This window comes from Orycteropus afer, unplaced genomic scaffold, assembly GCF_000298275.1.
Source record: "Orycteropus afer afer isolate SDZICR_OR568_19922 unplaced genomic scaffold, OryAfe1.0 scaffold00335, whole genome shotgun sequence".
Taxonomy (NCBI): Eukaryota; Metazoa; Chordata; class Mammalia; order Tubulidentata; family Orycteropodidae; genus Orycteropus; species Orycteropus afer.
Window position 1 is genome coordinate 3,685,794 of NW_006921922.1, and position 23,527 is coordinate 3,709,320.

Consider the following 23,527-nt stretch of genomic DNA (forward strand, 5'->3'; position numbering starts at 1 on the left):
CCGACTCGACGGCACACAACAACAACAACAACATAGAATATATAATTGTTATTTAAACAAAGACCTCTAAAAATTCTGATTTCGATTCTAATGTTGGTTGTTTGTTAAAGATGATTTCATGAAACATATGGTTAAATAAAAATTTTAACCTATTAGTAAGGATGGTGTAGTGCCTAAGGCATTTGACTGCTAACCAGAGGATGGTGGTTCAAACCTACCAGCCACTCCTCGGAAAGAAGATTGGACAATCTACTTCTGTAGAGATACCGCCTCTGAAACCCAAGAAGGGGTCACTATGAGTCATAAATGACTCGAAAGCAGTGAGTTTGGGTTTTTGGTTTTGGGGTAAGGATAAAAAAAATAAAATAACGCTTTTAGCAAAAAGTGTTATTTCTAAAGAAAGGAATAATTTTTTCTTGTTTGTTGTCTTGAAAATTTTATGTGTCTGATATTTTCCTTCATTTTCAATATGTAATGACTTATAAATTCCACATATTCTGTAGATTACTGTTAACATCTGCCAAAACCATTTTAGGCCTTTATGTACATATTTTTTTATAAAATCTCAAAATAATTGCATGTTTTATTCAGACAATCTCAAAGGAGATTTGTTGAAATGAAGTTTCATTGGCACATCATAAATGAAAATTATTCAGTTATTTTGAATTAAAAAAAAATGACTCAGTAATGTACACAACTGTGACATAGTATAAATTTACCATCAATTTAATTTGGATTTGGTAGAAAAGATTTATAAAACTGAATTCTCAAAACCAATAGAATATCTGACAGAAATGATGGAAGACATTGACATATTATTATAGGTAACCTTTAATGATCTAAAGGAGCTGTGGTAGCATAGTGGCTAAAGCACTTGACTGCTAACCAGAAGGCTGGAGGTTCAAACATTGTGCATTTTTCATGTTAATGTAGAGGCAAAATTAGTGAATAATTTTTTGTAAGCATGAAATTCTATTTTGAACATGAACTGTGAATTCTTACAGCTGAAAGATAAAAATAGAAATATTTTATTAGTCATTGCCCAGGCTAATTCCCTGTTTAAAAAAAAAAAAAAAGAACTGTAACATATGCAGCCCTAAACTCTATCAGGAAGGTTGGGCAATCTACTTCCATAATGATACCGCCTCAGAAACCCAAGGAGGGGTCACTCTGACTCCAGTCTGACTTGGCGGCACATAACAACAACAACAAACTCTATTGTATAAGGTTTAAAAGTAGATGGTCAAGATCTGATACAGTGCCTTCAGTCACTAAACACGTTCTCTTCCTGGGTCTAAGAGTCTAATGTTACCTTTTCCTAGGCAAAGAGAAGGAGAAAATGATTAGGGGAGCCCAATTCCAATTTTTTAAGATCCATGAATGTTACAATTCATTTTTACTGACATCCCAATGGACAGCATGTCAACGAATGGTTACAGCTAATTGTAATTGAAACTGGAAATACAGTCATGGTTATTGAATTGAGCAACTGACTGATTCCATAATTGACAACAACAACAAAATTACACCTTAAAACCTTTTCTGTTATTTCATAATAAATATAAAATACGTCACATCAGAAGTTATATCACAAACTTTGTGTTTTAATTTTTTAAACGTTCCTATAGCTTAACACAATTTATAGAGCATTTTCACATGTATTCCTACATGTTAACGGGTATAACTTTTCTGTGATATCATTAATTGTTGTTGTTGTTGTTGTTATGTGCCGTCGAGTCGGCCCCGACTCATAGCGACCCTTCCTTGGGTTTCCAAGGCAGTATCACTACGGAAGTAGGATTGCCCAACCTTCCTTCCGAGGAGTGGCTGGTGGGTTTGAACCGTCAGCCATCTGGTTAGCAGGCAAGTGTCTTAGCCACTATGCTACCAGAGCTCTTGATATCATTAATATCACACACAAATAAAATTTTTATGAAAATATTTATAAAATGGTTGCAGCAGGGCATCAACAGGGAAGGACCATAAATACAAGCTGGATTCACAAGGGGACGTGAAATGAGAAATATCATTGCTGATGTCAGAGGGATCTTGGCTGGAAGAAAAAAATACCAGAAAGATGTTTACCTGTGTTTTATAGATTATGCAAAGGCATTCAACTGTGTAGATCATAACAATTTTTGTATAACATTGTGAAGAGTGGCTATTCCAGAACATGTAACTGTGCTCCTGAGGAACTTGTACATAGACCAAGAGGCAGTCCTTTCAACAGAACAAGGATACTGCATGGTTTAAAATCAGGAAAGGTGTGCATCAGAGTTGTAGCCTTTCACCATACTTATTCAATCTGTATGCTGAGCAAATAATTTGAGAGGCTGAGTTATATGGAGAAGAACGAGGCATCAGAGTTGGAGGATGACTCATCAGCCACCTGAAGTATGGTGATTATACAACCCAGCTTTCTGAAAGTGTAGATCACTTGAAGAACTTACTAGTGAAGATCAAAGCCTACAGCCTTCAGTATGGATTATACCTCAACATAAAGAAAACAAAACTCCTCACAATTGAACTAATAAAGAACATGATAATAAATGGAGAAAAATTGAAGTTGTCCAGAATTTCATTTTACTTAGATCTATAACCAATGCTCAGGGAAGTAGCAGTCAGGAAATGAAACAACGTATTGCACTGGGCAAATCTGCTGCAAAAGACCTTTTTAAAGTGTAAAGGGGCAAAGATGTCAGTTTGAAGACTAAGGTGTTCCTGACTCAAGCTATCGTATTTCCAATTGCTTTATATGCATGCAAAAGCTGAACAGTGAATAAAAATGAATTTGTACATTTGAATTATGGCATTGACAAAGAATATTGAAAATACTTTGGGCTTCCAGAAGAACAAACAAATATGTCTTGGATCAAGTACAGGCAGTATGTTCCTTAGAAGCAAGGATGGTGAAACTTTGTGTCTAGTCAAACTGTCAGAAAGGACATCATACTTGGTAGACTATATGGTCAGTGAAAAAGAGGAAGACCTTCAACAATATGGACTGACTCATTAGCTGCCACAATGGGCTCAAGCAAAGCAAGGTTTGCAGGACTGCAGTGTTTGATTCTGTTGTACATAGGATTCTGCTATGAAGCAGAATCCAGTCTACAGCACCTAACAAAAACAACCTAATTTTCCTTCTTGATATTGTACTATTAAAAATTCAGATAAAGTCATTCCAATTGTGAATTTCCCATCAAATATGGAATATACTTATGTAATGGCAATATGTGTAATATACATCACATAATTATGTTTTATAGCTTTTTAATACTAATATAAATGGAGGATTGTCTTCCTAGGTATGGTTCAGAATTCTGAAATAGCATCCATTCCTAGAAATTCTTTTCTCTCTAGCTTTCAGTAGTCCGTGACACCATTTAAATACCTCTTAGATCTCCAATTCCTGCTGACAACTCTCTTTGGATTTCCTAGGCCAGCATTGTCCTATAGAATTTTCTGTGAGAATGGAAATATTTTGTGACTGTGCTCTTCAATATGGCAATTATTAGATGTGGGAAGCATTTAAACACTTGGAATATGACTAGAGGGACTGACAAACTGATATTATATTTTATTTCATTTTAATAAACTTAAATCTTAATAGCCATAGGTGGCTAACAGTCATTGTATTCAAGAGCACAGTTCTTAGCTCTCCCTTCTCCATTTACAAGCATATTTTGGCAACTTCTTTACTCCATTGTAGTGAAACATCTTTGAATGAATATAGTTACTCTATGTTTATATAATTGATGTTATATTCTTTACCATCTATTATTTATTGAGCACTTAATATATGTCAGGCACTATTCTGAGCACTTCATGAATAATGACTCATTCCACTATCATGAGAAAGTTACATTGTAATAATACCTATTTTATAGCTGTATAAATTGACACAACCAGAGCTTAGTTCATTTATAACTCAGATCAACAGCTAGTAAGTGGTGTAGCCAGGATGTAAATTGCAGGCAATCTGGTTTCAAATCTCTGGTTCTCACTCTGTTCTTTATCATTTCATTTTAGAGACTGTTTTATTTTTTATTTGCTGCTTTATTTTTTATAAGTAGTTCTCTTTATGCAAAATGCACCATAGTTGGGACATTTCTAAGAACATTAGTTGTGTGTGTATAATTTATAAAATTAGTAATAACTCTGTATTGCCTGTCATGAGGGAAAAGAAAAGAACAGGCAGCTCTTTCTTGCTTTTCTATTGCATCATATTATATAAGCAGAAACTCAAAAATATAGTCCAAAATGTTTCTAACATGTTTCCTAATTTGGCACTGGAATCTTAATTCATCAGAATTATAAAAAAGCTATTAAATATGATTGACATTTAGCAGGAACTATAGTTTCGTATCACTACATTTTTTTTTTTTCTTTTTCTCACTACATGAAAGTTTTAAATTCGTCAAGAACAATAATTTTCAAAGGATTACAATGTTCAGGTTCAACTCAGGTAGATTATCTGAGAATTGAAATTACTTAAAAGTTTACTGTCCATAATTAAAGAATCTTACCTGCTAATATTACAGAATGCCTTTAAGAAACATGAAATCTGTCATGTTAAGTATGCCTCCAAGCCTTTTCCAGATTGTTCATAAATTTTTTTATTTTCCTGAGAAATGTGGTCTCTAAGAAATAAATATCTCTGTCAAGTCACAAGTAATATGAGTATATGATGAAAAAACGGAATTTTTGAGTCTTATAAGGGATATCTCAGTATTGTGAAATTGATTTTATTCCTTGTAATTTAAAGACTGACATGGTCATTTTCGGATTTACCTTCTGAATATAATGGGAAAGTGGGAGACAGAGGCCTTTGGGGACCAGGATAGTAGTATTCATATGAAATTCTTTGTCATAAAATACTAATGTTGGTGTTCTTGTCTTTATGTCTGTGCATTCTTTAGCTATGAGGATAACAGACCCTTCATCAAGTAAGAATGACCTGAATGACTGATAAATTCCATTTATCAGTGTGGTCCCATGAACCAGCTGTCAGATCAGTACTGAAAAATCATTAGAGCTTCTGTCATTCACATTGAGGCAGAAGAGCAAACTGTGCAGGCAAAGAATCAGGCATACAACTTTATGCAGAATAAATATGCTGCAGGTGTATTGCCGAGATATTCTCTATCACTTCTTTTGATTGGATATCACCTGAATTCAGAGCAACAGTAATAGCAGTTTCATGTGGTACAGACTTGTTTTGCTTTCAATAGCTTTTCCTTTCCATTGTGATGTGTTTCTCTGTCTACATATGTCCACATTTCTGTTGTTTATTTGGGCATCATTCATTTAAAATTATTTTGTGATTTAGTGGCTTATCTTCAAAATGATCTTATGTGTTTGAAACTACCCAGTTGCAAATGATATTAATGAATTGTTAAATTGAATAACTAGAAAGGAAAAAATCCTCCTCAAAAATTACATCATACATAAACAAATTTATCTCCTTCAAATTTGACATCTATTACCTTACTTATGATCTAGTTGTTTATGAATGTATATTTTAAGGTTCTGAACCAAAGCTTCAAGTCTGTACCAATCTAAAAAAATAAACTTATATGGTAATATTTGGAATTTTTTTCTATGTACCTTTTAAAACCACATATCCTGCAACAATAAACTAAGACTGACAACCTAAGGGTGACTTTATTGTAAACTTTCAGTTTGTTCTTCTGGTGAAGAGTCCTTTGTTTTCATTTTCTCCAATGCCATTTCACTTACTTCTTCATGCTCTTGCTTATTTATTTATTTAGAATTAGAGATCATTGCAGCTTTATATGGTTTCAGCCCTTGGTTCCTTCATGCATTATCTGGTGAATAATAGCTGACTTCAATATTTTAACCTATCATTTTATTTCCAAACCTAAATAGCAATTTTGTCTTGCAATGTTATTCCCATTTTTCCTTTTTCTAATATCTATAAGAAGCTGATTGCTTTACCTTGAAAGTTCTGAATTCAGTTATAAAATATTAACATCTAGGAAGTTTTCTCATTCAAATAAGCAAACATACCACATACAAACCCCCTTACGGATTCCATAGTCAACAATGTTAATGTTTTAAATTAAACATATTAAATCTAGTGGATATTTAAACCTGAAACATAGTCTAATATCTAATAATTTGATATAAAATATTAAATATTTAAGATAAAATTTAATAAGGTTTTAATAATTGACTACTGTGGGACTATATGTTTTTTCAGATGTAGATTTCCCTGAAACGATACTGAACTCAGCTTTAGATTATCATTAACTCAGCATAATGATTTTTTCCTTTAGTTTACAAAGTTTCAATTCCCATATATAGCTCTTGCTTAGAAAATATAAGTGAAGAATAGTAGTCTCATGAAAAGAAATTAGTTCACTCTGTTCACAGAAGGAGGTCTAGTAAAGAAAAGAGTGAATTCTTGAATGTATAGAGATCTAGAATTTTTTGTTCATATTCTCCCATTTACCTAAAGAGGAATTGGGAAGGATTCCAGCTTCAGTTGTTGGATTGCCATCTATTGGAAGAATCCACTTTATGTTATAGTAAATAAATAACATATGATCAAAAATGTGGACTTTTGTCACCTATTTATTACTCTTGTGGATATCACCTTGGCAGAAATGAAGAGAATGGAATGAAAGTGAGAATTTGCCTTCCATTCTAGACTACCTCTTCATACCACTCCATCACCATTCTCAGCTTCATTTTCTCTTTTGAGTTTAAATTCAAAAAGAGATAAAAGTGCCCTGAACCTAAAGGCCTCTTCTCATCAGGTGGTCCAAGTACCTGATTTCCAAAATCTAGGTTTAACGTAACCTATAAGACAGCAATTAAAATGCTGAAAGAAAGTAGATAATGATGCAGAGTGCATTTTTTTTTTTTCGTATCCACTAAACTTCACAGTTGTTCTACATAGCTATGGAGTAAGACAAATAAAACTTCCAAAATTCATACATGTACTCCAAATACTGGTTCCTGCTAATATGAGATATGTTTTTGTGAGTGAGCATTAAAACTTATGGAAAAATAGGAAATTTGGAAAAATGGGGTAAAATATATAAGATCAAGCACAAAGAGAGTCCAATCAAATAAATACTATCATACTAGTGAGACCAGTAAAGACTAACATGGCTTAATAGATTTTTTTTTTCCTTACCCTTCACCATAATTACATCTCCATATCATTTGCATATGTGCTTCTCTGCTGCAAATACAGGAATAATTTATGGTACAAATTTGCTTTAGTCTAAATGGATTTCTGTGTCCATAACATTTTCATTCACATATACCTCCTCAAGCTTGAAAACATGTTGTCCCCATTAAATTCTTAAGGCACTTACACCACCTGTCTTACATTTTCTGTCAATAGAGCTAAGCGTAACATTTTTTTTTTCAGTGTTAATATTATTGATTGCTATGATTATGTTGATTAAAAACTAATCATCTGATAACTCTTAATTTCCTCTTTATTTTTACAGGTCATGGGTTATAGGTGCAATAGCTCTTCTCTGCCTATTAGGATTGACCTGGGCCTTTGGACTCATGTATATTAATGAAAGCACAGTCATCATGGCGTATCTCTTCACCATTTTCAATTCTCTACAGGGAATGTTTATATTCATTTTCCATTGTGTCCTACAGAAGAAGGTAAGCTAGAATTTTCTAATCAAGAATAAATAGCATATGTCTCATGACAACAAAGCAACCATATTCTAAATACATCATCTTGATATGTTTTTTTTCTAAGAAATAAATATATTACTTCATTAATTGTTACTAATAATAGTAAAGGAAAAACAAACAAATATCAGCAGAATCATTGATGGGAGGATTTAACAGCAAAAACTGAAACCAAAATATTTTATAAGTTGGACTATAAATAGCAGTCATTTTCTTCTGGACTTGACCTTATAAAGTCTATAAAGTTTATATCCCAGACACACAAAATTTATATATTAGGTTGTAATTCTTTTCTAAGATATCATGAAGGCATAGGACATATATATCATGGCCTAGGGTATCAAATATAAAATATATCTTATGTAAAATATATATCATATATTTCTATAAATATATGTATCTCGCTGTAAAAACCAGTTTACACTAGAAAGTATAAATATCTAGAGAATTTATGGTAAAATAGTATAAATTTATAGTTTTTAATGTATGATGAAGTATTTAGTAATCAGCCCTGTATTTATTTTCTTTAAAAGTATTTATAAAATAAATTAATTTGGTGATTAGAATGCAATATGTAAATTTTATACTGGCCTATGTTTTGAAGTTTTACATCTATAAGGGCATAAAATATTAATTGAAAAATTTATTTTAGCAGCTAACTACTTTTATTGCAATTAAAAAAATATTGATTTTCTAATTTTATCATTTTTAACTCTATTTAAAATGTGCTATGTATAGCTCAGGAGCTCTGGTGGTGTAGTAGTTAAGGCATTTGGCTGTTAACTAAAAGGTGGTGGTTCAAACCCACCAGCCTCTCCATTGAAGACAGATTAGGCAATCTGCTTCCATAAAGATTGACAACCTTGGTAGCCCAATGAGGGTTGCTGTGAGTCAGAATCGACTCAATGGCAGTGAGTTTGTTTTATCTATAGCTCTAATGATATAAATCACAGAGCCTGATTGCCTTCATTTGAATCAGTTCCTCTGTTAAAACTTTGTTTTACTTTGGTTAAGTTATTAACTAACTTCTCCATACCCCAATTTCCACAGGTGTAGCATAACAGAAATGAAAAGAGTGAATACCTACCTTATGATTTTTGTAAGAATCATTTAAATTAACACATGTTACATTTTAAGTATAATACAATAATAGAACATAGTAAAGGTCTATAAAAGTTGGCTGTAAATTCCATCCTTCATAGACCACCACATGCAACTAAGTTTATTTCTGTGGATATTTTATTTGTTTGAATTTATTCTTTTAAATTCATGAAGTTTGTGTTCACTCTTTATTTTCTTCACTTGTGCATTGCTCAAAAACGTGTACTTGAAGTGTCTGGAGGCTGAATTCTTTTGCCAGAAACTCAGTATCCCACTATGTGGGTATGTGATGACTACCATAACACCATCTTGTTACCTTCTCAGGTGTAGGATTACATTGGTATATAGTACATTAATTACCTTTTTATTGTCTTTATGTCTCCCACAGTAAACAGCTTTCTAAGTGGTGAGAACACAATAATAATTTCTATATTTAAAGTTTGAGCATGCCCCATGAGAAAGAGAGTGAAGATGATATCGTAACTGAAGAATGTTTTATAGTGAATGTGATGATATATGTTGTTAAAAAAAAAAAAAAAAAAACTCACTACCATCCAGTCGGATCCAAGTCATAGACACCCCTCCATGGGTTTTTGAGGCAGTATCACTATGAAAGTAGGTTGTCCAAACTTCCTTCCAAGGAGTGGCTTGTGGGTTTGAATCACCAGCCTTTTAGTTAGCAGTTGAATGCCTTAGGCACTACGCCACCAGAGTTCCTTATATATCCTTAGAGAAGCATAAACAACACAAATTGTGGAAAGCTTTGACTATGATGCTGAGTCTTTCTTTTGTTGCGAAAAAATATTGCTTTTAAGAAGATTCTTTAGACTAATAAAAATCATCAGTTGCAAAGCTCTCATATTTATAACTAAATTATGAGACATTGAAAAAAGATGGCTCTGAAAATGTAGTGGGAAAAGGTGAGAAAAAATTCTAAAAGAGAAACATCAAAGCCAGGTTTTGTCTCAGAAAAAGAAAATAACGGGTAAAGATGTCTATATCCAGGATTTCTGCTTTGAGAGTGTAGTGGAACCTGAAAGAAGGATGTCCACTAGTCAAGATGAGTTTAATTTTTTTCTGTTTCAATTTTAGGTGATGGTAGGTATCTAAAATTTGTTGACATGATCTCAAATACAGACAGGACTGGAAATGATAAAGTGAGCATATAAATGTAGATTATAGAAAAGATGTTGTATTAGAATCTACTAGATTGAAATTAACCTTAGAAAAGATGTTATGTTAGAATGTATATATGTCCCCAATACTTGTTGTATACTTTATCTATGTGCTACAACAGAAACTCCCAAATTTTGGTGACTTAAACTAGTAATTAATTAATTATTTATTTTTTACTCATGGTCTAAATGATGAGAGTGCCCTGTGAATGGACCCAGGCTGCTGGAGCCTCATCCAACTTCAACAAAATCACATTGAATGCTGATATCCAGTAGAGAAGTCAGGCAAAGGGAAGATTTTGTGTAAAAGCTCTAGAAGTGGCTCATATCTCTTCCATGTGCATTCTATCAACTATAACTCACTTGGGGGTACTTTCTAACTGTTAAAGATGATTGGGAAGCCCAGTATAGCTATTTTACCCAGAAAGAAGAGGAAATAGATGAAACAAATAGCTAGACTCTTTTCACATTTGGAAAGTTTAAAGAATAGTAGACAGGTAAAAGTTGAGAAAGAATAGAGATGAAAGATGGAGGGTGTCAGAGGAGAAGAATAAGAATCAAGATGAATTGACTCCTCACTGATGTTGAGTTGGATCCACCTCATAGCAACCCCTCCTTGGGTTTCTGAGGCAGTGTCACTACAGTAAATTGCCCAACCTCAAAAAGTGGACAGTGGTGAGCACTGTAGAACATTTCAAAGTGTCAGAGACTAAGTAAACAAACCTAATCCAATGCCATTGAGCTGTTTGCAACTCATAGGAACACTTTGGGAGTTTCCAAGCCTATAAATCTTTATGGAAACAGACTGCTTCAACTTGTCCCCCATGGCACAGCTCGTAGGTTCAAACCACCAAACTTTTGGTTAGCAGACAAATGCTTTAACCACTATGCCACCAGAGCTCCTTAATATCTACCTAGGTTTAGATAAAAGGTAGGCATAACTGATCTTGAAGAAAAATAAACAGGGATAGATGGGAGTATAAACAGGAAAAAGTTGTATTTACGTCCATGAAAAGAAGGGACTGTTGTGCCCTCATAATCAATTATAACATCTTGAACTATACTGGATCAGATTATCTGTCATCTTTCCTTTATAAATTATCTGGAAATTTGGACTAACATAGTTTTTAAATTTTAAAGTAAATAAAGACATTTTCTACATATTAGAACAATTTTTTTTTAACTTTATACATAAATTATGGTGATTGTGTGTTTTATTAGCTGATACCTAGTACAGTTTTCCTAAATATGATTTTTATTTTTCTTATTTTATAAATATATATCATTGGAATAATTAGAAATTATGTTTGAAATTCAGGTGGAGATTTTGAACTTCAGGATCTCAAAACACATCTAGTAGTATATATAACATATGTTAAATTTCAAACAATATTTATACATTATCAAGCTCTATTTAGTGATTCATTAGAATAGGGTTCTGCAAGCTATAGATCCTGGCCTATGTTTGGCCAGTTGCTTTTTACTTGGCCAGCCTATAAGCCAAGGATGATTGCTAGCTTTTAAAATGTTTACATTTAAAATTTAAAATAATTCCTGCATAATATCCTTGGTTTTGTCTCTTGGCATGGAAAGCCTAAAATATTTATTTTCTGGCTCTTTAAGGAAAAGTTTTAAAACCCTGGTTTAGAAGCTTACTTTCATGATTCATAATAATCAATACTATGAATATTACTTTGTCATCCATTCTGGATTTTGAGTTTTTTTTTAATTTTGGTGTCATTTTTATTTAGTGTCAATAACATGGGCCAATATCAGATAATACAGAAAAGATGGAATGACTGTTTGGTTATTTTTCCCCAAAATAAAGCAGATATTTTTCTTTGAAATTTTAGAAACAGTGTTAGGAATACTTTTTAGGCCATCTGGTTGAATTCAATAATATGCCCACACTAATCTTCAGGTAAGGGGAGTGAGATGACAGGCCCCACCCAAGAGGCAGGAAGCAGGGGAATAGTTGGGGATGAGACAGAGCCATGGGATCCAGGTAAGGGGAGGGCAAAGAGGTTTCAAACAGCTAAGAGAGACCAACTTTGGGGGCTTGCATGTTGCTGTGAGGCTTGAGGCTGTGCCACCAGTGTTTCAAACACCAGGAGAATTTCACAGGTCTCAAAACAGCTTACAGACTGACATAGACTAGGAATAAGGAAGGGGCCATCCACTTCTCAAAGAATTGGCCAGGGAAAACCCTATGCATAGCAGAGAAACACTGCCTGATAAATCACTAGGCAACTTTACGAATAGCCCAGAAACATTATCCAATACAATGCAGGAAGACAAGCCCCTTAGGTCAGAAGGGGCTCAAAATATGACTGGGAAAGAGCTGCCTCCTCAGAGTAGAATTGACCTTAATGATAAGGATAAACTAAAGCTCTCAGGACCTCCATTTGCTGATGTGGCACAACTTAAATTGTGGAGAAACAGCTGCAAACATCCATTAATAATCAAAACATGGAATGTACGAAGTTTTCCTACAATGTAGGAAAGTTGGAAGTTGTCAAAAATGAAATAGAACACATAAAGATTGATATCCTAAGCATTAGTAGCTGAAATGGACCAGTTTTGACTATTTAAAATCTGACAACCTTGTGATCTACTATGCCAGGAATGACAATTTGAAGAGGAATGGTGTGGCATTCATCATTACAAAGGATGTTTCAAGATCTGTCCTGAAGTACAATGCTGTCAGGGATAGGATGATATCCATATGCCCATGAGGAAAACCAGTTAATACGACTGTTATTCAAATTTATCCACCAACCCCCAAAGCCAAAAATGAGGAAACTGAAGATATTTATCAACTTCTGCTGTCTGAAATTGACTGAACATGGCAATCAAGATGTGCTAATTATTACTGGTGACTGGAATGCAAAAGTTGGAAATAAAGAAGAATCTCCAGCAGTTGGAAAGTTTGGACTTGGTGACAGAAATAATGCTGGAGATTGCATGATAGAATTGCAAGACCAATGACTTATTCATTGCAAATACCTTTTTTCAGCAATACAAATGGTGGCTATACACGTGGACTTCACCAGATGGAGTACACAGGAATCAGATTGACTACATCTGTAGCAAGAGATGATGGAGAAGCACCGTATCTTCAGCCAAAACCAGGAACAAACAGACCGTCAAGTGCTCATATGCAAATTCAACTTGAAGTTGGAGACAATTAAAACAAGTCCACAAGAGCCAAAATAGGACCTTGAATATATCCCTCCTGAATTTAGAGACCATCCAAAGAATAGATTTGATGCACTGAGCACCAATGACTGAAAACCAGAAGAATTATGAGATGACATCAAGAACATCATCCCTGAAGAAAGCAAGAGGTCATTAAAAAGACAAGAATGGAAGAAAAGACCAAAATGGATGTCAGAAGAGACTCTGAAACTTGCCCTTGAGTGGAGAGATGCTACAGCAGATGGGAAAAAAAAAAATGACAAGATAAAAGAGTGAACAGAATATTTCAAAGAGCAGCTTGAGAAGACAAAGCCAATTACTATAATGAAATGTGCAAAGACCTGGAGTTAGACAACCAAAAGGGAAGAACATGCTCAGCATTTCTCAAGTTGAAAGAACTGAGGAAGAAAAATTAAGCCTCAAGTTACAATATTGAAAGATTCTATGGGCAAAATATTGAATGATGCAGGAAACCTCAAAAAAAGATAGAAGGAATACACAGGGTCACTGTACCAAAAAGAATTGGTTCAAGAGTTGGTATATGATCAAGAACCAAGAATATTGAAGGAAGAAGTCAAAGCCATACTGAAAGAATTGCTGAAGAGCAAGGCTCTGGGAATTGATGGAATACCCATTGAGATGTTTCAACAAATGGATGCCCCACTGGAGGCATTCACTTGGCTATGCTGAGAGATTTGGAAGAGAGCTACCTGGCCAACTGACTAGAAGAGATCCATATTTGTACCCATTCCAAAGAAAGGTGATCCCACAGAATGTGGAAATTATCGAACAATATCATTATTATCTCATGCAAATAAAATCTTACTGAAGATAATTAAACAATGGTTGCAGCAGTATATTGACAGAGAACTTCCAGAAATGCAAGCTGGATTTGGAAGCCATGGAATGAAGGATATCATTGCTGACACCAGGTGGATCTTGGCTCAAAGCAAAGAATACCAGAAATATGTTTACTTTGTATTTTATTGACTATGCAAAAGTATTTGATTGTGTGGATCATAACAAATTATGGGTAACATTGAGAAGAATTGGAATTCCAGAACACTTAATTGTACTCATGAGGAACCTGTACATAGACCAGGAAACTATCATTCAAACAGAACAAGGGGATACTGCCTGGGTTAAAACAAAGGAGGGAGTGCATCAGGGTTGTATCCTTTCACCATGCTTATTCAATCTCTATGTTGAGCAAATAATCTGAGAAGCTGGACTATATGAAGAAGAACGTGGCATCAGGATTAGAGGAAGAATCATGAACCTGAGATATGCTGATGACACAACTTTGCTTGCTGAAAGTGAGGATGACTTGACACTGATGAAGATTGAAGAATACAGTCTGCAGTATGGATTACATCTCAATATAATGAAAACAAAAATCCTCACAACTGGACCTATAAGCAGCATCATGATAAATGGAGAAAAGATTGAAGTTGCCAAAGACTTCATATTGCTTGGTTTTACAATTGACGCCAATTGAAGCAGCAGTCAGGACATCAGGCAAAGTAGAGCACTGGGCAAATCAGCTGCAAAGGACCTCTTTCAAGTGCTGAAGAGCAAAGATGTCTCCTTGAGGACTAAGGTGTGCCTGACACAAGCTATAGTATTTTCAGTCACCTCATATGCATGTGAGATCTGGACAATGGATAGGAAGACTGAAGAAAAGTTGAGGCTTTTGAGTTGTGCCTGGCAAAGAATGACAAAAGTGCCATGGACTGCTAAAAGAACTAATAAATCTGTCCTGGAGGAAGTGCACCCAGAATGCTCCTCGGAAGCCAGAATGGCCAGACTTCATCTCACCTACTTTGGTTATGTTGTCAGAAGGGACCATTCCTGGATAAGGATGTCATGCTTGGTAAGGTGGAGGGTCAATGAAGGAGGAAAAGGCCATCAATGAGATTGATTGACATGTGGCTGCGGTGATGGGCTCAAGTAAAGAAGGGATCATGAGGTTGGCACAGGACTGGGCAGTGTTTTGTTCTGCTGTGCCTAGGGTCACTATGAGTTGGAGGAGACTCGATGACACCTAACAGCAACAACAAAAATCTTCATTAGTTGGACTTGACTCAATGGCAACCACCAACAACCACAACAATGTTGGCTCATATTGTTAGAGTAGAGAAATAAAAAGTATTCTGTTTTTGAGATTTTTTAGACTTTACAGGATTATTTAGTGATTAATTATTAACAAAATCGAACTAAATGTTTAATCTTTCTTTGAGTGTACTTTCCATGACTGTCACCAGTTTTTCTACTAGTGACATTGAAATAGTCACTTTTGATTTTGCCATGGAGCCAAATCTTTGATACTGTTTAAGAGGGTTTTGTTACTGTTTTGTATCTGAGAGTATGAAAGAAATAATTACATTGGTAAATATATTTTCTTTCCTATCTTGTATATTCTTAAAAACCAACACAGTGGAATAAAATATCCTCATCTAATTAGGGGTAATTAAAGTGGACTATCATGTGAAATAATAGATTAAAATATGCAAAAAATGGGCCAGTCAAATAACTTACTGTAATCTTAAGAAAAATGTTTCATGGACATGGTCCATGTTATTTTGCTTTCTCCTTTTTAAAACACATGCTTACGATTTCAAATCAAATCACAACACAGTGAAGTCAGTATAATGATTCAGTAAGTAATGTAGCTAATGTAGGACTTGGCATCATCAGAGATCTTGATTTGCTGGCTGTTTGTGTAATTATTGCAGATCATTTAGCCTTCCTTGGAAAATTCAAATAGCCCTTGATGAATTCATATGGTTTCTATATCCCTGCCTTTATGACAGTATGGGGTAGTTCTCTCTCTTTCCTCCCTCCCATCTCCTGTTCTTTTGCTCCCTGTCTCTCTCTCTCTGTCTCCTGAAGTATTTGTTTAGATTTAAATTGCTTCATTAAAGAAAATATTCTTCTACAAAGAGAATTATCATTTATTGTATTTATTAGGGAAAACAAGGTGAGAGGTGGGAGAAGTTTATGATCAATGTTTTGGTGTTTAAAGATGCTTTGTAAGTACAGTAGAAATTACTAAGCTATAATTTATAGTGCTTATCTTTGGGTATGGGAGCTCTGGTGGCATAGTGCCTAAGGCATTTGACTGAAAACCAGAAAGCTAGTGGTTCAAACCCATGAGCCACACCTCAGAAGAAAGATTTGGAAGGAGGAAAATCACTACTTCTGTAGTGATACCACCTCAGAAACCCAAGGAGGGGTCATTATGAGTCAGATCTGACTCGACGGTAGTATATTTGGTTTGGTTTATCTTTGGGTATATATTTTTTAAAATCTTCTTAAATGCAATGTGAAACATTTGCCATTTTTTTTTCAGATAAAGAGAAAAAGGTCATTAATATTATTATTCATGTAATGTATTATATGACCTTTTTCTCTGTATCTTGGCTTCCTGGAGAAGATAAAAACCTACAAGTTAGCACATCATGCTATCTCGCCTCTGCATTGCTCACACTGTACTCTACACCTAGAATCCTTTTTCTCTCTTGCCCCTATCCTTTATTTCAACATCACCCTTCAAAATGACTAATTACATTTTTTTAAAAATGAAGATTTGGGAGCTCTGGTGGTACAATGGATAAGGCATTCAGCTGATAACTAAAAACATTGGTGGTCTGAACTCATAGGCTGCCTTGTGGGAAAAAGATGAGGCAGTCTGCTTCTTTTAAGATTTACAGCCTTGGAAAGGTCATGGAGCATTTCTGCTCTGTCCTATACAGTGACTATGAGTCAGAATCGACTCGATGGCAGTGTGTTTGGTTTTATGAAGATTTCCTTGGAAGGTCTTTTCTCCTATAAGCTTTCTCTGGTCCCCCTACCTCCAGTAGGCACTTCCCATCCATGCTATGAACCACTCAATCTTGTCTGTCTCATTGTTCCTACCATATATTAAGCATTCAATAAATAGGAGTGCTTCCAACAAATATGAATACATTGTAGCTCAGACTTAAACTATCCTTGACAGAAAGAACTATATAATATTAAGTTTTAAGTAAAATTTTAATATAGCGTTCAGGTTCTTTTTTAGCTCTTGATTCTAATTAACCTTCCTTAAAAAAGCATAAGTTTATAGCATTGTTTTAAATGAAATTGCATTGGAATAATTGTGGAAGTTATGCATCTGTATAAAATCATATATAAAGAGTTAAAGATAATGTATACATAGTACTATATCATACAGTAAATTTGTGAATATATAACCTTTATGATAAAATATCCCAAGATGTATACATAGTTGATGAATACAGAGTTGGGGGGTGGGTTTGTTCTTGTTATTGGTAGTAGAGGTAAAATTTACACCAATCATTGTTTAATTTTTTATATATGTTGTTTGATTAAATAAATAATAATTAAATATAAAATTTCCCTATAAGTGTTTTATATATTTCCCTACTTCAAAACAATTAAAAAACGTTTATCTAATTTTCCCCCATTATTTTATACTATAATCAGGACTTAAAATTTAATTAGCAACGCTATAAAGAATGTCAATCATTTTCTCTGTGGTTATTGAAGTATTTTGAAGCAATAAGTTACAAATATTTTGAATTTTATATTCTAATGTTGCAAATTTTACTTCTTTTAAGAGAAATTGACTTCAAACACAGACCTATACCTTTAAAGGAAATGCTTAGCCCAGCTTATTCCTTTTTCTGTCACTTAAAATATTCTGCCTCTTTTTTCTTCTCTCCCTCTGATCCTCTTTTCCTCTCTCTTTCTCTTTCCCTCCCCCCATCTCTCCTTCCTTCCTTCCTCATTTTTCTTCCTTCCCGCCCTCCATTCCTCCCATTTACTCTTTGTCCTTTTTTTTTCCTTCTATCTTAACTTCTCACTAGACTCCTGCTAAAGACTAGAATCCCCTCTCAGCCTTAGGTTATTTTATATCAAGGTTATGAAACTAAATAGGGTTTTGAAGTATCTTTGTTTTTTGAACTAAGAAGTAGTGCCATCATAGTACGATTAGAGGTCTGTGTGTATGTGTGTATGTGTGTGTGTTAAAGACTCCACCCATGCAAAATTTCAAGGTTGGTGATACTAGTACAATTATTTTATATTGTGAAGTATGTGCTGAACAGACTTTCTTGCATCTGTAGGACAAGGAAATGATTATAATAGTTATATAAAAATACAACTCACATACATTTCGTACCTTACTTTCTAGTTAAAATGAATTACTCACTAACAGAAATTAATATTTAATTGGCTAGGTACGAAAAGAATTTGGAAAATGCCTGAGAACACATTGCTGTAGTGGCAAAAGTACAGAGAGTTCCATTGGCTCAGGGAAAACATCTGGTTCTCGAACTCCTGGACGCTACTCCACAGGCTCACAGGTAAATATTTGTTAATTGAAATAAACTATCACTTATTTACATTCCATTATGAGTTAGGGTCTTTCTTGATCAGTGCTATTTCTATCTCAAGTATTTAACACATCATGTGTGTTGTTTTGGTGTTTTACCATGTCAGAAATAGGAATGCTTATAAAGAAATAGAAAAAATCACAATTGCAATAGAATTATGAAAATGTGTAATCAGTTTAACTGTAAGACAGGCAAACAAAAAACATGTATTTTACATCAATCTGACACTTCAGAATTCTCCTAATATTCCTCAGCATTGTGCATTATAAGTATCGTACCATATTTTGAGTTGATGAGATGAAGAACGAGTCAGGACAATGAAGAAAAATGTAAAACCATCATTGACTAGCTCGTCTGAGTGCTACTACCATATAATCCCAATGTCCAGTATGGTTACATCATCCATCACTAGGGAAATTTTTACTTTTAGGAAACTTGTCTGCCATTTTTACTCAGGCCAGAGCATCATCCCAAAGATTATGCTGTACAACTTTCAGCAACTCCAAGATGCTAAAGTGAATTAAAACAAATAAAATATGTAGCATTATAGAGGTAATATGTAAGTTTGAGTTCAGACTAGTACACTTTAATATTTTAAAAATTTCATGATTTGGTAGGAAAAACAATAATGATTTTAGTGTTATCAATTAAGTTTTTCTGAATAAGATTTGAATGTCAACTGATAATTACTAAAGCTATGAATCAGGAGCTCTGGTAGCATAGTGCCTAAGGCACTTGACTGCTAACTAGAAGGCTGGAGGTTCAAACCCACCAGCCACTCCTCGGAAGGAAGATGGGCAATCTACTTCCGTAGTGATACTGCCTCGGAAACCCAAGGAGGGGTCGCTGTGAGTCAGGTCCGACTCGACGGCACATAACAACAACAACAAAGCTATGAATCAAGAACTTAATATTTCTTAATTCGTTAAATTTAACCAACAAATCTAATTATAGTTTCCAACGTTTGTGAATCTTATATAAAACATAAAAGATCACTTCATTTGTTCTTGATTAATGCTCATTTGCTTATAAGCTTAATAGACTAAATTTCCCTAAACAACATCAGTTATATGCTTAGAAACTTAAATTCTCTGTACCTTTTAAATATAATTACAAATTTAATATATCTGATCCTTTCAAACACATCAACCACTTGACTAGACAGACATGAAAACCTAAATAGCCTTTGAATAATTCTTGTAAATAAACAGTAGTGAACAGTGTTTTATAAACACTTTTTTCAAAATTATTGAAGTTCTCTCTTATCTTAAAAATAAACCCACATATCCATTATCAATTAAATTTTTAAAACTAACATACACCTCTCAAATGTATCAAATCATCTTAAAGATTAAATAATAAGCACAATTTTCATCAAGATTTTGAAACTTATTCATAAATATAACACACAATCATTAATATACTATGTTTGATTATTTCTCTGGTAGCGTAGTGCCTAAGGCACTTGAATGCTAACCAGAAGACTGTTGGTTCAAGACCACCAGCCACTCCTTGGAAGGAAAGTTGGGCAATCTACTTCCATGGTGATACTGCCTCAGAAACACAAGAAGGGGTCACTCTGAGTCGGATCCGACTCCATGACAGTGTATTATACATTACTGAAGTTGTGCAGTTTCAAAGTAAGGGGAATAGATGTAACAGCTCAAGTTTTCTGATTTTGGGACTACTAAATTAGCTTTGGTGGTATAGTGCCTAAGGCATTTGACTGCTAACCAGAAGGCTGGCAGTTCAAACCCACCAGCCACTCCTTGGAAGGAAGACTGGGCAATCTATTTCTGTAGAGATATTGCCTCGGAAACCCCAGGAGGGGTAACCATGAGTTGGATCCAACTCGACGGCAGTGAGCTTGAATTTTTGGAAATTTGCCCATCAGAAATTGAAAGTCCTGCATAAGAGTAGAGGCAAACGTAGATGATGTTTCCAGCTTAAAGTCCTTTTTTTAATTCATGCTTTTATCTTCTATCTAATGATCCATGAGCCATCTCATCACCTCCTTTGTAATAACCTTGCCACAACTTCAATTTAAGATTACTGAGATTCTGTATGTCATCTAACCTGGTTAGCTCCTACGTGATTTTCATATTACTTGGGTGATTAGTCACTACCTTTTTATTGATACATGTAATTAATGAGATAATAATATTGGAGAATTTCATTTATTAAGTTATAATAGTTGTATAATGTGTAGCAGTATTTCTAAACTTTTCTATAAAGTTTAGAAATAATCTTAAATTGCTTGGCAGGTAGACCTTGGTTTCAATCAGGGCCTTTGCACTAAGAAGCTATGACATAGAACAAGTTAATTAAACTCAATGAGCCTCGGTATGTTCATCTCTTAAGTAGTGGTAGTAATACCAATTTCTAAGCTTGTTGTGAAAATTGAAACCATATATGCACAACATAGAAATCCTTATAGGTGTTCAATAAACTGTAGTTACAACCATTTATTAGCATCATAATGACAGATTATTATTTTAGGTCTATATTTTAAAGCTGTATCATTTTTCTTCACTTTTATAGTTGTAGTAAAATTCTATTCTTATTTAAAAAAAAAATCTCACTTTTTAAAATACATGATGTAATACTTATTCCAATTGATAATACAAGCCCTCTTAACAAGATAATTATTTAGGTCTAGTCTGGTTTTTTAAGTAAAAAAAATAATAAATTTCTTTTGTAACCTAATTTAAAATTATTATTTTTTGTCTTCCTTAAGAGAAGCCTAGAATAATTACCAATATTAAGATAAAACTTTGGGAGTTAAATATTAAATGAATGCTTTTTTCATGTCAAGAACTTCTGAAATATCAATGTGTACATTTTTTACTTTTTTTATTTAGAGATTTTTAGTTTCTTTGATGCAATGCCAACCACTGCTTTAAACTCTGGGGATACAGTAGTTTAAAAGAAACATATTATTGACAGCTTTCATTGTAGTAGTGGGAGATAGAAAATTTATAAACAAACAAAAATAAAAAATCAGATTATGTAAACTGGTAGCAGAGAACTAAAATTTGGTAATGTCTGAGAGCATATCTGGGTAGTTACTTAGATTGAGTAGTGGGGAAAGATCATGTTAAGAGGTAATATTTTTATAGTGATCTGAATGATAGGAAGGAATTTGCAGCGAAGAAAATTTTAGGTAGAGAAAATAATTAATACTGTAGAGGAGAGCTTGGCAAATTAAGGAATAGAAAGAATATACTGATCATAGTAGGAGCTCTATTAGCTTAGTGCCTAAGGCACTTGACTGCTAACCAGAAGCTGGCTGTTTAAACCCACCAGCCACTCCTTGGAAGGAGGGTTGCACAACATCCTTCCGTAGTGATACTGCCTCAGAAACCCAAGGAGGGGTCACTGTGAGTCGGGTCTGACTTGACGGCACATCACACACACACACACACAAACACTGATCATAGTGGGTGAGTGAATGAAAGATGAAGTGAAAGAGGCAAAAGACAGATCATTAAGTATTTGAAAAAATAAGCAACTTTGGATTTTATTTTGAATTTTTTGGAAAGCCAACTGTGTGATTTAGAAAAGGAAGTAATAAGCTAATATTCACATTTTGTAAAGGTCAGTACAGCTGTGTAGATAATGGAATGGAATGAATGGCAAGACTAAAAAGTGAAACTTGCTCTACCAGCTGACCTCCCCCACCCAACACATACTTCTTGCAGCTAATGACTTAGAAGTCTTATAACTTGATAAAGAACACACTCATAAATATACATTCACAGAGATGTATTGGGATTTTTGTTTTATAAAACCTTTGTACTGAAGGGTGGTCCTTCCCACTTTGAACTTTGATTAATTCTTCTGTCATTCATTTCTTATTAATTTTATCAACACTTTATATTTATTTGCTTTTTATTATATAATGTTTAAAATATGAGAAATGTATGCCTTATATAACTACAGTGAGGCATAATATTAAAATGGATACCAATCTGACACTCTTTTCCAAAAAAATAAACCAAACTCACTGCTGTCAAGTCAAATTCGACAAATAGCAACCACTCCTTGGGTTTCTGAACCAGTATCTCTACAGAAGTAGATTTCCCAATCTTCTTTTCAAGGAGTAGCTGGTGGGTTCGAACCACTAACCTTCTGATTAGTGGTCAAATGTCTTAGGCACTAAGCCACCAGAGCTCCTGACACTATGTATATATGTAATATGTCTGTGGACAAAAATCCAACTGAAGCCTAATGCTAGAGGCAGATATTAAGTGTTGTTGTTGTTGTTATGTGCTGCCGAGTAGGACCCAACTCATAGCGACCCCTCCTTGGGTTTCCGAGGCAATATCACTACGGAAGTAGGGTTGCCCAACCTTCCTTCCGAGGAGTGGCTGGTGGGTTTGAACCGCCAGCCTTCTGGTTAGCAGTCGAGTGCCTTAGCCACTATGCTACCAGAGCTCCTATATTAAGTGTAGACTATATGTATAAAATATAAGTACATTATCTATTAAATGAAATTGTAGAAGATATCAATGACTGGGAGCTCTGGTAGCATAGTGGCTAAGGCACTTGACTGCTAACCAGAAGGCTGGCGGTTCAAACCCACCAGCCACTCCTCGGAAGGAAGGTTGGGCAATCCTACTTCCGTAGTGATACTGCCTCGGAAACCCAAGGAGGGGTCGCTATGAGTCAGGGCTGACTCGACGGCACATGACAACAACAACAAATTAATGACTGGAGGGAAGGGGAAGCAGGTAAAGGGAACTAAGGTTATGAGTGGGTTGGGTGGGATGGAATACACTTCTAAATAAAGTGGACATGTTAGACCACTTTAAGGAGATGAAATTTCAGCAAAGACTTAAAAAAGAGGAGGGAGTTAGCCGGACTTTTCCTGAGAGAAGGACACTCAAGTCAGGGGAAACACCCAGTGTTAAACTCTAAAGCAGAATCATGCCTGGCATGCTGCAGAATAACAAAGGACAAGTG

The 23,527-nt window shown here is 34.6% G+C and overlaps 1 protein-coding gene across 1 annotated transcript in view; it reads left to right on the plus strand.

The window, feature by feature from the left end:
• The window catches only part of ADGRL3 (adhesion G protein-coupled receptor L3), a 584,624-nt gene that overhangs the window by 529,119 nt on the left and 31,978 nt on the right, over nucleotides 1-23,527 (plus strand). The window contains exons 18-20 of the mRNA XM_042782480.1: nucleotides 4,920-4,946; nucleotides 7,488-7,656; nucleotides 18,407-18,532. Of these exons, the coding sequence (XP_042638414.1) occupies nucleotides 4,920-4,946; nucleotides 7,488-7,656; nucleotides 18,407-18,532 (322 nt within the window). The remainder of the gene's footprint in view (nucleotides 1-4,919; nucleotides 4,947-7,487; nucleotides 7,657-18,406; nucleotides 18,533-23,527) is intronic.